Below are 15,420 nucleotides of genomic sequence, written 5' to 3' on the forward strand. Positions count from 1 at the left end.
CTCAAGTGGAGTTAATCGTTAAGGGGAGTATGCGCCATAGCAAAGCAAAGACGCCTCGCCCACAACTCGGGAAGTTTGTGCACTGGGCATATGCGCTTGATCTGCCTGTATTCGCAGATTAATGACCAGTGACCATGAAGTTGGACTGCCATTGTGGAGGTCCTTTGTGCAACACCGCTGGCTCTGCATTCTAATTAGCTCACTTATGTAAACATGTTTCACTCACATTGAGCGCGGCCTTTGTTAGTCGAGGTCTTGTGTAATAGACTTAGAGTAAATCTACAGTGAATGGGTAAAAAAGGTATACTTTGTGTGTAGTGTGTGTGTGTGTGTGAGTGAGTGTGTGTGTGTGTGTGTGTGTGTGTGTGTGTGTATTTCCATCCACATTTTTCTCTCTAGTTGGCCACAGTGTCATGTGAGCCGAGGACACTGGCAGAGATCCAGAGTGGTCGCTGCACCAGGACCCCCCTCAGAACCCCCCCCCTCTCAGCCCAGCTCTGTTGAATGTTTCCCCCTCTTGGGCTGCAAACAAGTGGCTCAATAACAGCAGGGGATTAGCTGGCATCTGTGACTCACAAGCATAAATGGACAAACATGCATCAATACTTGTAGAGCTGCTGCCGGGTGTGAGAAATTCTCTTTCCAGGGCTGTGTGTGTGTGTGTGTGTGAGAGAGAGAGAGAAAGAGAGAGAGAGAGAGAGACAGAGAGAGAGAAAGAAAGAGAGAGAATGCGAGAGTTATTTGTGATGCATTTGATGGTGTGCTGGAAATGGAAGTCATATGACCCAGTGGAGTCACCTATTGTTGTCATACCCCCAAACTAGCAAATGGTGTCATTTCACACACCCACTGCAGAAGATGTATGACACGCAACTCAAGCAGTCTTTAAACATCACTTCAAACAGGACTTGCATAACAATGCTTCAGAGGAGCGTTTCATAAGATGAATGCAATTATTTGTGCAGAATGGTCAAGCTCAGTGTCGTTTTTGATGCTGGTTACGTAATGGCTTGTGAAAAGAGAGACTTTTGTAACACTTATTGTAAGACCAAAGGAATAGGCTCTGGGGTAGGGCAGTGGGCTGTTTTGATGACTGCAAGAGGGGCATGCTTTTACTTTGCATGTAATAGAGGTACTGGTATCTCTGTTGTGTTTGGTCAACAGCATTCAGTCTGTTCAGTGGTAAGTTGAGGAAAGTGCCAGAATATATTTACTATAGACATTATGTTTACATTTTCTTTGAGCATAACATGTCGGAATGCCATTATATGCTGTGATGATGAGGACGCAATGCCAGTGGAGATGTTGGTATCATTTCAAGTGGTAATTTTTTGGAGCTACAGTTGTAATGAGATGTCATAGCCGCTGTCAAATTGCATTAAATTGGTGGACCTCTACATTACTTTTCCAAATAAATGGGATGACTGCAACATAAATGGGTAGATGTTATTTTTTAATGCCTTATTAGAGACATGATGTGGATTCCGCCAGCTGTTGCCTCCAAGCATATTTTACAAATATTTATGACACAGTTTGAGTGCTGCATACGGTATTTCATTGAGTTTTCAGTCTATGTGAACCACAATTTAATGAACAGTAACTGCAAGCATATGACATTTTCAGAGGAGATACTCTGAAATCACTGTTTTTTGACCCTTATGAAAATGTCTTATGGTGACATTGTGGAGTCAGCGGGACCACTCTGCCATATTTATATTGTGGAAGGACAACATTTTAATGAATTCCAATTACACATAATTATGAATTACACGGTTCAGCAAATAGATAATTCCATTACCCCACGTCTTTACGTCAGCATCATTCTCCTGTTAGTAATGTGGCCTAAAGTCAACTCTTGATTCACATTATTTTGATGTTCAAATCCTTTGTTTTTATCCTATGACTCACTGAACCAGAACTGAGCTCCTGGTGGACAGATGTAATGATCAGTCCACACTCATGTCCTGTAGGGTAATTAATGAGTTCGTTTGTACGCCTGCCTGCTTTGTGGGCCTCTCCCCTACAGCATGCTGCTTATCATTCTGCACATACTGTAGAGGCTGTTTTGTGGCTGTAGCTGAATACACACCAAGCAGGTATTTGAGTCTTTTCCCCCAGTCACAATTCAGTTAATACTCAAGGCACATGACTACAGCAGTAGGGTTCAGAAAGGTTAAGAAAGTAAAATAGATGCAGTTTATCTCATAAAACATGAGACATTTTCTCTAAGGCCTTTTTTTTTTTTTAACGTAGCCTAGTCTGGTTTGTAAGGCGAATAATATGACGAAGGCTTGGTATACTCTGATGAATATGTATGTATCACTTCAAGGTGTTTCGTGTGTAGGCTACGTCTAGCTATTACCCCCCTGAATGCTCCCCACTCCTTCGAGGTGAATGTGAGAAGGTCTCGTCCTTTGGTGTCTGACGTCTGGACGAGCATGAGGCACGCTGTGACGTCTTTTCTGTGCGGAGGGGGCGTGTGCGCGCTGTAGTAAAACCGAAATGAATTCCGACTTGTGATCATTGCAACACCGACACATGATAAGTGAGGACTGCCGGTGACGTCCATAGGGCGAATGAACCCCACTGTATACTTTCTTGAAACACTGTATCTTCATATCTGGATTATTTAATCAAAACAGTTATATTCTCAAGCTGCTGCCTACTTCTGTATCTGCATCATCAGTGGACGATTCTCCAGATACCAGACTTATCTGCTTTAGTCTGCCTCTTCAGGCTCACCTGCTATTACTGGACAGTCTGTCATCAAGAATAAGGCTACTGCGAAGAAGGTATTCTCCGAAGAGAGGTGGAACAGATCCCCCACAGCACCGGCACAGACTTCAATTTTTGCCTCGTACAAGAGAATAGGCTACTCCGGGAATATACTGCTGACTCAAGACCAGCTCCAGTGTGCGGCAACCAAAAATCAAGACTTCATTAGTTTTCGATCTAAGCGACAAAAACATCGTCATCATGCCTAGTATGCGACAGTCGTACACTGTCACCGTCCCGGAGGAGCCTCCGACGGCCGCTTTCCCTTTCCACAAACAGGACCTGCGTAGGAAGAGTCCGCAGATTTCCAGGTCGATGCTGGTGTCTACATTCGTCGGACTCCTCATTAACCAAGCCAAGGTGAGTGTTGTCAGCTGGGTTTAAGATCCCCCCTGGGTTTAAGATCCCCTACATTGGAAAAGCCTTTCGCTCATTGTTTCCCGAGCAAAACAAATGTAACGAGAGGGTTCTTAATGAATTCTACGTGCAACAGAGGCATTACATATAATGAACCCCTGTAGCCTACTACATCGCAGAGGCTATTCCAACTTGTGTAATTATTTAATGTGAGAAACGTGTGCCTTCTCTCAAAACATTCAGGGTATGGCTCGAAATTACTTTATTATTCTGTTGTAGTGAATATTGTAAGCCTGACGTTGCACGCCAAAGAACCGTTTCTCTCTGAGGACTAGGACTGATGTATCCTAGGCTACGCTACAGCGTCCTTGTGGCAGTGTTGTAGTCAAGTCACTATGCCTCGAGTCCGAGTCCAGGTTCGAGTCCCCAGTGTTCAAGTCCGAGTCAAGTCCAAGTCATTAAAAAAAAAATTCCAAGTCAAGTCCGAGTCGAGTCCACTACAAATCCGAGTCAAGTCCGAGTCGAGTCACTATTGATCCACGTCGAGTCCGAGTCGAGTCCCTATTGATCAAGTCGAGTCCAAGTCCAGCACTAAAGTAAGCATAGCCTACATGTCGTTCCATTTTTTCCCATTGCAGATGAAATCCTTAAAAGCAAAACGGACAATCTTCTGTCTCCATGCAGGGGTGCCTTCAATTGTGTGAAAGTAGTATTGCCAAATTTCTTGCCAAACCCAATGTGTTGTATTTATTATATCGGAGAGAATACCATACCATAGCCATACTATAGCCTCGCCTACTCATAATAAATGAGCAATCCAAATCCCAATCACACAGACCATTAAGTCACATTATGCTGTTACTAACTGCTGACAATTGTACTCTGTAGGCAGTGTTGTAGAAGTTCATACTTCACAAGATGGACGTTGGAGTAGGTCTATTTTGTAAGTAGTGTGGATCATAAAAGGGCCTCCCTGGACATTTTTTTTTATTCTGGCTGTTAATAGACTACACAATTTTAGCGCAGTTTGGGAGGGACAGAAACAGAGCAGGGCCCGTCTTGGTAGCTTTTTTCTGACTCCGGTGATGTGAACACTGGCTACCTGCAACTGCATAATGTTATCACTTCACTGACACTATGGAGACATATTTCACGCCAACAAAAGAGATGAAAACTAGCTTTCGGTCAACGGAGATGCAGATCATCTGCCTAATTAATTTCTTTGCGCAACAGGCCACATTCTACGGTTATTTCAGCGAGATGAGTGAAATAAATGTTTTTTAAGCTGCCATCGCCATAGGCTACTATTTGCTACGTTATTCATGTGTTAGAAATAGAACAAGTTGCTATTTCCTTTTTTTTCGTGCAGTGGATTAGGCTATCAAATCGCTCGTTTGAACAGTAGAACAGTAATCCACTTCATTTGTGGTTTTAAATATAGCCTAGTTGTTTCTGGCCTACCCACGAGAGGTTCAGTTTGTCAGTTTCACTTGCGCTGACACGTAGGCCTACATTGACACGCTACATGGACACTACTAGGCAATTTAATGTTATGCTTCTATATTTCATGACACCAAAATTAAGAAGTATGCTATATCTTGATTGGGAAAACTTTTAGTTTATTTTTCTTTCGATCCGATAATAGCCTGCTGCAAATTAACAGACAGAAGCACGGCAGGGCACGCCCCAAATAAAAAATGAATGAATGGAACCTCGCTTCTAGCGTCAGTCAGGAAAAACACTGTTCACCAAGTCATGATGATCAGCTATCCAGCAGCTGTGTGTGATGTTTAGCCTAGTTTGAGTGTAATCTTAACTACAATATAACTACAATTATAGCCTTATGATATATTACAAAAAAAGTTGAGTCCTAGACGAGTCATCGTGAGTGCGAATGCACGAGTCCGAGTCCAAGTTCGAGTCATTCAGTGCTCAAGTACAAGTCAAGTCACGAGTCTCTAAATTTAGCTAATGACTCGGACTCGAGTACCACAACACTGCCTTGTGGAGGGCTGGTTGGCAATGAACGGATTACTTTGCATGCAGAAAAGGCTGACAATGTCATTACAGGATGCGTTTACACCTGTTTTAGTCCATGCAAATGACGGTCCAGATGCACAGATCCTTCCTGATAAGGATACTGCCATGGGTAAAATTGAAAAAGCTTTCGGCAAACCCGTGTAGTGCTCCATTCCGTTACATAACATGCGGCTCAATGGCTTTGGCGTCGCTGGAACGGCCTAACACAATCCTTACCCTTACTTCATTAACCTAGTCTGATGCCTTTTTCAGTTCAGTTCTTTGTTCAAGCATGGGGAGAGTGAGTATTCAACTAGGAGCTGTCTTTGTGGATTCATCTTAAAATGTCAACATTAGGCGAGATTACGCTTAGACACCTTTTATGGCTTCCATTTAAAGAGTAGTAAAAACGAAATGTCCACTTCACACGTGCAGTGTATTAAGTGGAAAACTCAATCTAGTGATGCTTTATTTACATGTTTAATTCACATAACTTAAAGAGCTGACCGCTGTGATTTGGTTTCCACTTGAGGTGGCGATAGATACATTTCCAAGTGTTTGTAGTATAATCACTAAACACTTTGGAGCCCTGTTGCTGAAACAATTAGGGCACAGGATTGCATAAGAGCGCAAGGAACACACCGATAAGCAAGTCTCTGAGAATGTGCTTTATCAGTGTACCGTGGATAACATACAGGTTGTGCGGAATGCTGATGGCATGTGCTGCAGCGGACACCCTTGCCCTTAATAAGCCACCTGCTCACCCAAACTTGTATGCTCATGCTGACCCCAGGGCAGATAAAGACCCACGGATGATAAATAAAGGCTGATTTAAGAGTTAAAGTCACTTTTCAATCCTTAAAAATGTTTACTCAGTCAGCACCAGATAAGAGATTAAATGCTTGCAATGGCTAAAGTGGCTTTTTGGTTTCAGGCATTTATCACATAGCAATTTCAAAGCATAGTTAGATGTTGGAAATAATTTATGAATTCATTTTTTTATGAAAAAGTATTAATATATACTACTGACACCTGTTACTGATGTATCTAGTCAAGAAGACCACGTGTCCGTGTGTGTGAGTTTGTGTTTATGTTTGACCGGTAGTAGATAAGGTAGTCCTTGGCCATTATCCCATTGTGGAGTAATGATTATTAGAACACCATGTTCTGTCTCGGGTCTCTTTAAAGCAGTGCCAGCCAATTAGCACCCTGCTCTCAGGGGGTTGGCACTGAAGAGGCAGCCAGTAATGGCAACAGCTGCCTCATTCTCTCTCTCTACACACTCTCTCTCTCCAGTCACCCGACTGTTGTGGTCAGGTGTCCCCGCTCTGGTCAGGGTGTGAAAGTCAGTTGTGCAGCAGTAGCTTGTGAATGTCCACACCAGTAGCCTATCTGGGCAGCTGTACAAGGCCTTGGGAAGATTTTTGATCTTTCAAAAACAACCTCACGTCAGTGAGATATCAGCAGCGTGGCACCTGCGGATCTCCATTGGGCTGTTCCTCTTTGAGTTTCTCAGAGACTAAATGAGATGTTTTGAAATGCATCCACAACATTCGTCCCTATTATAATCTCCTACATCACCGGTAGTTACAAGCAGTTACACATTTAGCTCTCCTTTTGCGTTACGTATGAAGTCTCTGTGTGTGTGTGTGTGTGTGTGTATGTGTGTGAGCGGGAAAAGAGTCTAAAGATTCCTGGAGAGTCCATGCCATCTTGACCCCGCTACATCCTGTGAGCGTACCCTCTCAGAGGCACTGTCGTCAGCGGAGGCACTGAGGCGTTGCAGCCCTCTATCTGGCATTCTCGAGGTGTTACATTTTCACTCAGCTCCCACCCAGCCCAGTGCCGTCTCCACGGGCCTGTTGCTATTAGCGGATCTGGACGCATCCAGATCCTGTGAAGAACAGCCAGTTCTTGGTCTCTTATTGACCGGTGTGACTGTGCAATACGCAGCATGTTATATGATTGACATGCTTTCACCATCTTGTGATCTCTCCTGCCTTCCACTTAAGCCAAAGTCGCATGTAACAATAGGTGCAATTTTATTACCACTTAACTACTTAACTTCCCTGTTGGTCCTGTGTGTATACCGGTGTATGAAATCTACATGCTGTTACATCATTGTTATAGCATACTGTACATTGCAGCCCTCACCACTGTTACATCACATGTAAGGAGCTGCAAGCTCAGCCAATCGTATGCAACTATGACAAGCGCACACTGCTTCTACAGGTTTAGCAGCATTGCGTGAACTGTAGAATGGACTGTGCAGTTTTATGAGGATGTGTGCATCACATGTGCAGGCATTTCTGGGTATTTGCCTGTGTGTGTGTGTGTGTGTGTGTGTGTGTGTGTGTGTGTGTGTGTGCATGTGTGTGTGCGTGTGTGTGTGCATGTGTGTGTGTGACAGTGTGACAGACATGGCATCTCCCTGCAGGCATGAGAGTATCTCCAGTGTGCAGTCACATGGCTCAGAGCCACAGGGAGCATCTCACACACACTCAAAGTGTTCCACATACCACAGAGGCCTGTCAAACAATATGTGCTCCTTACCACTGATGTTGGAGGACTGAATTCTCACAGTTGTTTCTACTCATATCTTCAATTCCAGATCCATTCCATATCTTTTTCCTAGTCTGATTTGCAATATTAAAACACTGGTGTGCTTGTCCGACATATATAATATGTGAAAGACAACCTCCAGAGTCTTTGCTCTGCTCTGATCTTCATGCCTACTGAGAAGAATTGAGAGAAATCTTAGTGTGAGATACACTGAACCTCAGTATGACTAAAGTCTTGTGTTTTTCTTCTCCTAACAGAACTCCAAGAATGCTCAGGGTCTGGTTGGCTTGAGGAATCTTGGCAACACGGTAAGCACTCCACTCGGTTTCAAAACAGAAACATGACATGCAAAATAAACACCAGTGTGTTTTGCAGCATTACGCATTACTTAAATTCACCTTATTTAGCTTGTGTGTGTGGATGTTATAACATTGTTGTCCCGCTGTCTCTCTCTCCCTCAGTGCTTCATGAACTCCATCCTGCAGTGTCTGAGCAACACCCACGACCTGCGAGACTACTGCCTCCGAAACTGCCACCTCACAGACCTCAACAAAAGCTGCCGGGCCAAGGTTGCTCTCATGGACGGTATGGGAAGCTCATGGACACATTCTTGTCAGCAAACCTAGCTTTGCCCGCTCTGCAGTTTGCTAATGAGCTGTGTGTGCGGCGAGGTGTTCACTCTTTACTGCTTTTTTGCCTCATTAGAGTTCGCCAAACTGACTCAGACCCTCTGGACGTCGGCCGGCAATGAGGCGATTAGCCCGTCCGACTTCAAAACGCAGATCCAGAAGTACGCTCCTCGCTTCGTAGGATACAAGTAAGCGAGGATCTCACCTTTTCTGTAGGGCCACAGTTTGTGTAAGATGGCTGTGATATTGTGTGTCATACAGCAACAGAGAGAGACTGTAGTGGTCTGTTCTCATCTTTCTGTTCTGTCTTTCATTTCTTCTCCACAGTCAGCAGGATGCTCAGGAGTTTTTGCGCTTTCTGCTCGATGGCCTTCACAACGAGGTGAACCGAGTAGTTGGCCGGCCGCGGATCCCGGTGGAGGACTTTGACCACCTCTCGTAAGTACCACCACCTCTATTCCACCTCCCCTCAACCTACACTACCTGTGTTCTCTGAGTCCCCTTAACCTGTATGTGTACTTCCTCCCATTTAACAGAGATGAGGAGAAAGGGGAACGCATGTGGAACAAGTATCTGGAGAGGGAGGACAGCAAAGTAGTTGGTGAGTCACCCTCCTGATTACATGACTGTGTGTTGATGTATGCTGGCTTTGGGAGCTTCATGTAAATATGGCATCTGTGTGACTCTCGGGTGTGTTCTGTGTCCTGGACAGATCTGTTTGTTGGACAGCTGAAGAGCTCATTGACTTGCAATGAGTGTGGCTTCTGCTCCACAGTGTTCGATCCATTCTGGGATCTATCACTCCCTATCCCCAAGGTTTGTACAAGACATATTAATATAAGTCAAAAATTTGATAAGGATATGTCATTATATTTGGAATAAAAATGCAATACGACTTTGAAAGCAAAGCACCTAATGTGACTTTTTGTGTCCTGAACAGAAGAGCTCTGGTGAGGTGACTTTGACGGACTGCATCAAACTTTTCACCAAAGAGGATGTGCTTGATGGAGATGAGAAACCGGTGGGTGTGTGTGTAGTTGTGTGTTTGTACATGTGGATTTCTGTGCATTTCAGTATAGTGTAATTTAGTGCATGCATAAGAGCTTTTTTATGACGCCTTTTTCTCTGCTCCTTCACAGATCTGCCAGAGATGCAAATCCAGAAGAAAATGCACAAAGAAATTCACCATCCAGAAATTCCCCAAAATCCTTGTGCTTCGTATCCTTTCTTTTTGCCATGGCTACACTTGTGACCTTTAAGCTCTATAAAGTGATGATAATGGGGGTGCTGCTGAATAAGCGGCATCTGAACGCCATTTGGGGCCCAGTGCCCACGGGGAGAGGGGGTCCAAATCCGACTTGCGGTCATTTCCACACTCTTATACTCTGACACTCTTCACTGTCCTATCTGAATAAAGTCAGAAAGCCCCAAAATATACTTATATGCAATGTATGTAATGGAATAATAATGTACTCATTACTGAACTGTTGAAATGGTTGGTCCTTAACTCTACCTCTAACTCAGACTTGAAACGCTTCTCTGAGCCTGGACGTGTGAAGACTAGCAAGCTTTCCACATTTGTCAACTTCCCTCTCAAAGAGCTGGACCTCAGGGATTTTGCATCCGAGAACAGCGGTGAGTACCGTAGGATGGATCATCAGCTAACAAAATGATGGAATGAATGAAGGACCCGCCATGTCCAAGACTATGAAGTGTCCTCTACAATTACCATGCTTTGTCACAGTTGATGACAAAGACAGCTGTTGAGTTTATATTACTGTAAAGAGTTTGTGTCATACTTGTCAATGCATTCGCCTTAACACCACAGATGGAAAATATGTTAGCAAAATATTAAAAGAATATTTGAATAAACCTTTTCCTTATGTATTTTTCTCTCCCCATGTTTATAGCAACAGCTATCTACAATCTGTATGCAGTATCTAATCACATAGGCACAACCCTGGGTGGGCATTACACAGCATACTGCCGTAACCCAGCCCTTGGGGAATGGTACTCATATAATGACTCAAGGTTTGTATCTACTGCACCACTTACTCAATACTAGGTCAGAGCAGAGCTGGCCATTAACAGCATTTGTAGAGGTAATACAAAGTCTGAATTAGTGGTACTCATAGAAGGTAAAAGGTAATACAAAGTCTGATTTAATGGTACTCATATAATGACTCAAGGTTTGTATCTACTGCGCCACTTACTCAATACTAGGTCAGAGCAGAGCTGGCCATTAACAGCATTTGTAGAGGTAATACAAAGTCTGAATTAGGAGAACACAGGGTCAGACCACAGCTGGCCATTTTAGAGTTTAAACAGTCTGTGTTTTAAGAAATTAGATTATCCTGGTAGTTAAAAACACTCACAGCATTCATTCACTGTTAAGACTGAAATAAAACAATTGACTTCCTGTCTCTTACCATCCTTCTGTCTCTTTGTAGGGTGAACCCCATGTCTTCCAGTCAGGTGCGCAGCAGTGACGCCTACGTGCTCTTCTACGAACTCGCAACCTCATCGCGCATGTGATCAGGCCCACTAGGCTGGGCCCTGCAGCTCGGAACTGAATGACTGACCCCCTCCAGGGCGACCAGCTAGCATTGGAGCCATCATCTCCACCTAGCACAGCCTAGGCCCAAGCTATAGACTGAAACTGTGGACTCCAGCTACAGTTTGGCATTATGGTGGAACACGGGACTCAGAGAACTTCACAAGAGAGCTCATGCTCTAGGACTCAAAAACACAGCCAAGCAACAGTGTCTTAGGGGCATAAAGACTGTGCTGTGGCTGGGGACTTCACTGAAGCTAATGCCCATAGGTGGAACTACTTGACAGGGCCACGTCTCTCCCCTCTCTTACACTCCTAGTGACTCTGGTACAGAGGGTGGCGGGGACAAACCCATTTGTTTCACCTGGGACATGAGGGCAACTGGTCTTGGCCACAGCTCTACGAGCTGAACGAGCAGGTCAACAAATGTGTGTGTGTGTGTGTGTGTGTGTGTGTGTGTGTGGGCCTGTATGAGTGTTTATGGACAATGTTGTTAACTATGTGTGTGTGTGTGTGTGGGCCTGTATGTGTGTTTATGGACAATGTTGTTAACTATCTCTTTGCACTGTGCAAGTGGAGAGCTAAAAAACAGCTTGGCCACATTGATGTCCAGTTCAGAGATGACTGTGTCTATGCGAACAACTCAGCTCTTCCTCTTCTAATTTATCTAATTATTTAATGCTGCTTGTTGTAGCACTTTCTTTAAACCCTCGCTGTGGCACAATAGATTGTGTTGTATCGCCCCCTGGTGGTAAGCCATGGTGCAGGTTGGTCAGATATCTAACAAAAAAATTGCACTAGTTCAGAGATAACCATAAGATGTCTTTTTTTAAGCCAGCAAACCTATGTACTACTCGGTGTGGTTGTGGTCCATGGTTTGAACAAACATCTGCAGGTCGTATAGTCCTTGAAGACCACAATAACAAAGCTCTTGGGTTCCCATAGGAACCCATACTAGTTTCTAATTGCCTGGTGAGTGCCTCTGCAACCATGTTTGGTTCCTTTCCTCATTATGAAGTAACCATGGAGACAGGAATAGTTATGTGGTATCATAAGTGAAGTATTTTGTAGGCTGAAATAAAATGTTTCATGGCTGTGTGATGTCGTTCATGATGGTGTCGGAAAGTGCAACTGAATCCTCTCGACTTTTTTTGAGAAGTCACTGGTGTGTGTAAATAAAATTAAATTTATCTGTTCCAACCATTCACGATTTTGTGGGGGCTTTTCTTTCCATCTCTGTGTGTATGCTGTATGTGAGATGGGTGATGATACTCATATTGATAATATATAGAAGCTATTCTGATTGACTGGGTAAATTAACTTATGATAGCAATAGCAATGTCCTATTTTAAACTGAGTTTTCTTTTCACAGTGCACTTATATATGAAGAGTTTGGTTCCAAAACGCTATATCTCCGTAAAACATTAAAACGTCAGGCTAATTGTGTATTTCAGGTAATGTTAATCAAATTGCAGTTGTGTTGTTTTGATTGAGTAAAGATAAATTAAATAACAATACCCAATTACAGTTCTACTGAAATAACAATATCAAAATGTAAACAAATGATTTATGAAAATTCATTAAAATGGTGGATATGGGGCTTTGGAACCAAACTCTTCATGTATATACCACTTTCATTATCATTATCACTACAGTGCTATAGTGATAATGAAAGTGCAGTCTGAATAGAGAAAAGATTTTATCAGTGTATTTGCATGTGATAATAGGCCTAACCTATGTTCTAATGCCAAATGTTTTATGGAGTTATGAAGTAGTTAAGCATTTAGGTATTCCCTGACAAACCTTATCTCACTGTTCACTGACATATTATGTCCTCATGTTCAATGTTCAAGACGTAACACCCAAGATATTATGTGCAGCAGCACTGATACGCCACTAGTGTATGTCCTCATGTTCAATGTTCAAGACTGAACACCCAAGATATTATGTGCAGCAGTACTGATGCGCCACTAGAGGGCAGTGTCTGTAAAGTGACCCAGTCTGGGTGACCTTAAAGGACATTATGTCCTCTGTCATTGCACAGTACATGTAGGTACGTTTTGAGGGTTTAATTTAACTGACATGGTGCTGCAAATCTATATATATATTAAATAATACAGTTTAATGTGTTAAGTATTAAGAAGCAGTAGTAGTATTCAGTGCATATAGCATTCAGTAGCATATCATTTGCATGTGATAATAGGCCTAACCGATGTTTTTATGTTATGAGGACTTTCAATGAATGGAAGTAGAGTTAATCATGACAAACCTTATCTCACTGTCCACTGACATATTATGTCCTTATGTTCAATGTTTAAGACTTAACTCCCAATATATTAAAGGACATTATGTCCTCTGTGACATATAGTTTTGAGGGTTTAATTTAACTGACATGGTGCTGCACATTTATATAGTTCACATAATACAGTATTACTTAACAAGTATAATTAAGAAGCAGTAATAGCCTTAGTTTACATTAACATTAACATGAAAATAAAATAACATTGCTTTATTGGTTGTAACAATTGTAACAAATAAGTTTTCGGTTGTTCCTCTTATTTTCATTTCTGTATTTTGTTTGTGCTCTCACTGAAGTTAAGTTGTTATATTGTGCTGCGTCGCTCTGTTTGTATCAAACGGCACAGAGATCTATGGTGACCTGAGGACGGACTAAGCCTCGCCACCACCGTGTGTGTGTGTGTGTGTGTGTGTGTGTGTGCGTCTAAATCCTGTGATTTACTGTGTTTGCCTGACCACTGTGTGCTATGTGCTTTTCAGGCAGAGGGGGAAGCATTCAATGGAGCAGTAATTAGCATATGCTTACTCGGCCCCCAACAGCAGAGAGAAGAGGGATCATCCTGGAGTGACCTCCTCAGTGTGTGTGTGGAAAGAAAGTTTAAGTGTGATTTACACCAGGGAATCATGTGTAAGTGTGATATACTAATGTACATGCATGGATTGTGCTCCTTTATGAATACATGGGTCACACACAAACATACATATGTTTACATATATAATATACATTTTACAATGAATACAGGGAATGTAGTTTATACTTTTTGTTTGTCACAATGTGTGTCACATGTGTGTTTGTGTGTGTGTGTGTGTGTGAGAGAGAGAGGGAAAGAGAAAGAGAAAGAGAGAGAGAGAGAGAGTGTGTGTGTGTGTGTGTGTGGTGTTGTGTACGTACGGGCGCTTGGGCAATTTTAGTGACTCTGCAGATTAGGTTTCCAGGCTAAGACAGATGATCTGTTTGTGAGGAGCCTAATTTGTGAAGAGAAGAAGGATAGAATTATCTCACCTTGACTGTCCGCTAGTGACACGGGTAACCCTATGCCCAAGCACTGCCCATTTGAACTGTGAGAAACTAACATTGTCTGGGTCTACAGTCTACTGCATGATGAGTGTGTCATTCCCACACTATGTCACTGTGTCCCAGGCTTTAGCTGCAGCTTTTAAAGCAACACCAAAGAGTTTTTTCTACCTTAAAATAATGTTTCCAAAATCGTTTCAGTGGTTCATCAACTCGTAACAGGGTGAACGACACTTCTGCATGCGCTTCGCGGCCCTCTATCGGCTATAACAGCACTATGTTAGTTTGCCAGATCGGGTAGCGGATCTGTAGTTCGATGGAATGACACATAAGAAACTACAAATGTGACTTACTTTCATAAAATCATGCAACATATTCTACCTTGTCTGTGGACATTGTTATTTCCAAAGCCAGTGCTGGATAAACAAATAGTGCGTGCGACAGAGGAAAAGTTATTTGGTGTTGCTTTAACAGCAACAAGAAAGTCAAGTAGTTAGTATTGATATATGAATGCATGTGCTTGCGTATGTGTGTGTGCTTTTGTGTATTTTAACTGTACATTTAACTATGCACATTTCTCACATATGTGCATATCTTGTACATACATATACACATACACCTTACACACAGTCCGACTCTCTGCTCTCTCCTTTTAGCTTCAGGGGGTTTAGACGGGCTGGCTGCTGGGTGCTGTAGTGGATTAAATTGGATCCTGTTTAGAAAGCAGCTGTTCAAAGAGGTCTAAATATTTGATGTGCTGCCCTGTTAGGATGGGAGCAGGAGAAGGAGGCAGGGAGAGAGAGAGAGAGAGAGAGCGAGAGAGAGAGAGAGAGAGAGAGAGAGAGAGGCACAACTCGTTTACCTGCTTTTAGACAGCCCTCTTCCTGCTGTTTTTGCAGGCTCCCACGTGGCTCTTTGCCCCTTGCAGGCTTAACAGCTGCTGAGGTCCCAGGCCTGGTCTCTTGTTAAGGCAGGCTCTCTTCCTGCTCTATCAGTTCAAATGGAAGGCAAAAGGAAGGAAGCCTGCACAAGGACGACCCCTCCTGCTCTCTATTTCACTTTCAAATGGTCTTGGGGAAAGTGAAATGGACAACTTATGACTGATTTTTCTTCCTTAGTCAAGGGTGTAGTTATTTCTCACAATATAGGGTTATAGGGCTAACAGAGGAATCTAATAAGCTGCAGGCCTACTATACTGTAATGTAAATATG

The 15,420-nt window shown here is 43.0% G+C and overlaps 1 protein-coding gene across 4 annotated transcripts in view; it reads left to right on the plus strand.

Annotated features, from left to right (window-relative positions):
• The window catches only part of usp2b (ubiquitin specific peptidase 2b), a 48,717-nt gene that overhangs the window by 13,265 nt on the left and 20,032 nt on the right, over positions 1–15,420 (plus strand). For 2 of the 4 annotated variants that reach the window (XM_042091817.1, XM_042091816.1), the window contains exons 3-13: positions 7,971–8,021; positions 8,175–8,298; positions 8,419–8,530; positions 8,670–8,780; positions 8,879–8,943; positions 9,055–9,158; positions 9,283–9,363; positions 9,482–9,560; positions 9,867–9,977; positions 10,253–10,373; positions 10,793–12,103. In XM_042091817.1, the coding sequence (XP_041947751.1) occupies positions 7,971–8,021; positions 8,175–8,298; positions 8,419–8,530; positions 8,670–8,780; positions 8,879–8,943; positions 9,055–9,158; positions 9,283–9,363; positions 9,482–9,560; positions 9,867–9,977; positions 10,253–10,373; positions 10,793–10,877 (1,044 nt within the window). In that variant the 3' untranslated portion in view covers positions 10,878–12,103. Of the gene's footprint in view, positions 1–2,518; positions 3,136–7,970; positions 8,022–8,174; positions 8,299–8,418; positions 8,531–8,669; positions 8,781–8,878; positions 8,944–9,054; positions 9,159–9,282; positions 9,364–9,481; positions 9,561–9,866; positions 9,978–10,252; positions 10,374–10,792; positions 12,104–15,420 lie in introns of those variants that run through there. The other 2 variants (XM_042091819.1, XR_006031793.1) reach the window with 2 other exon arrangements.

Source organism: Alosa sapidissima, chromosome 5 (assembly GCF_018492685.1).
Source record: "Alosa sapidissima isolate fAloSap1 chromosome 5, fAloSap1.pri, whole genome shotgun sequence".
Lineage (NCBI taxonomy): Eukaryota > Metazoa > Chordata > Actinopteri > Clupeiformes > Clupeidae > Alosa > Alosa sapidissima.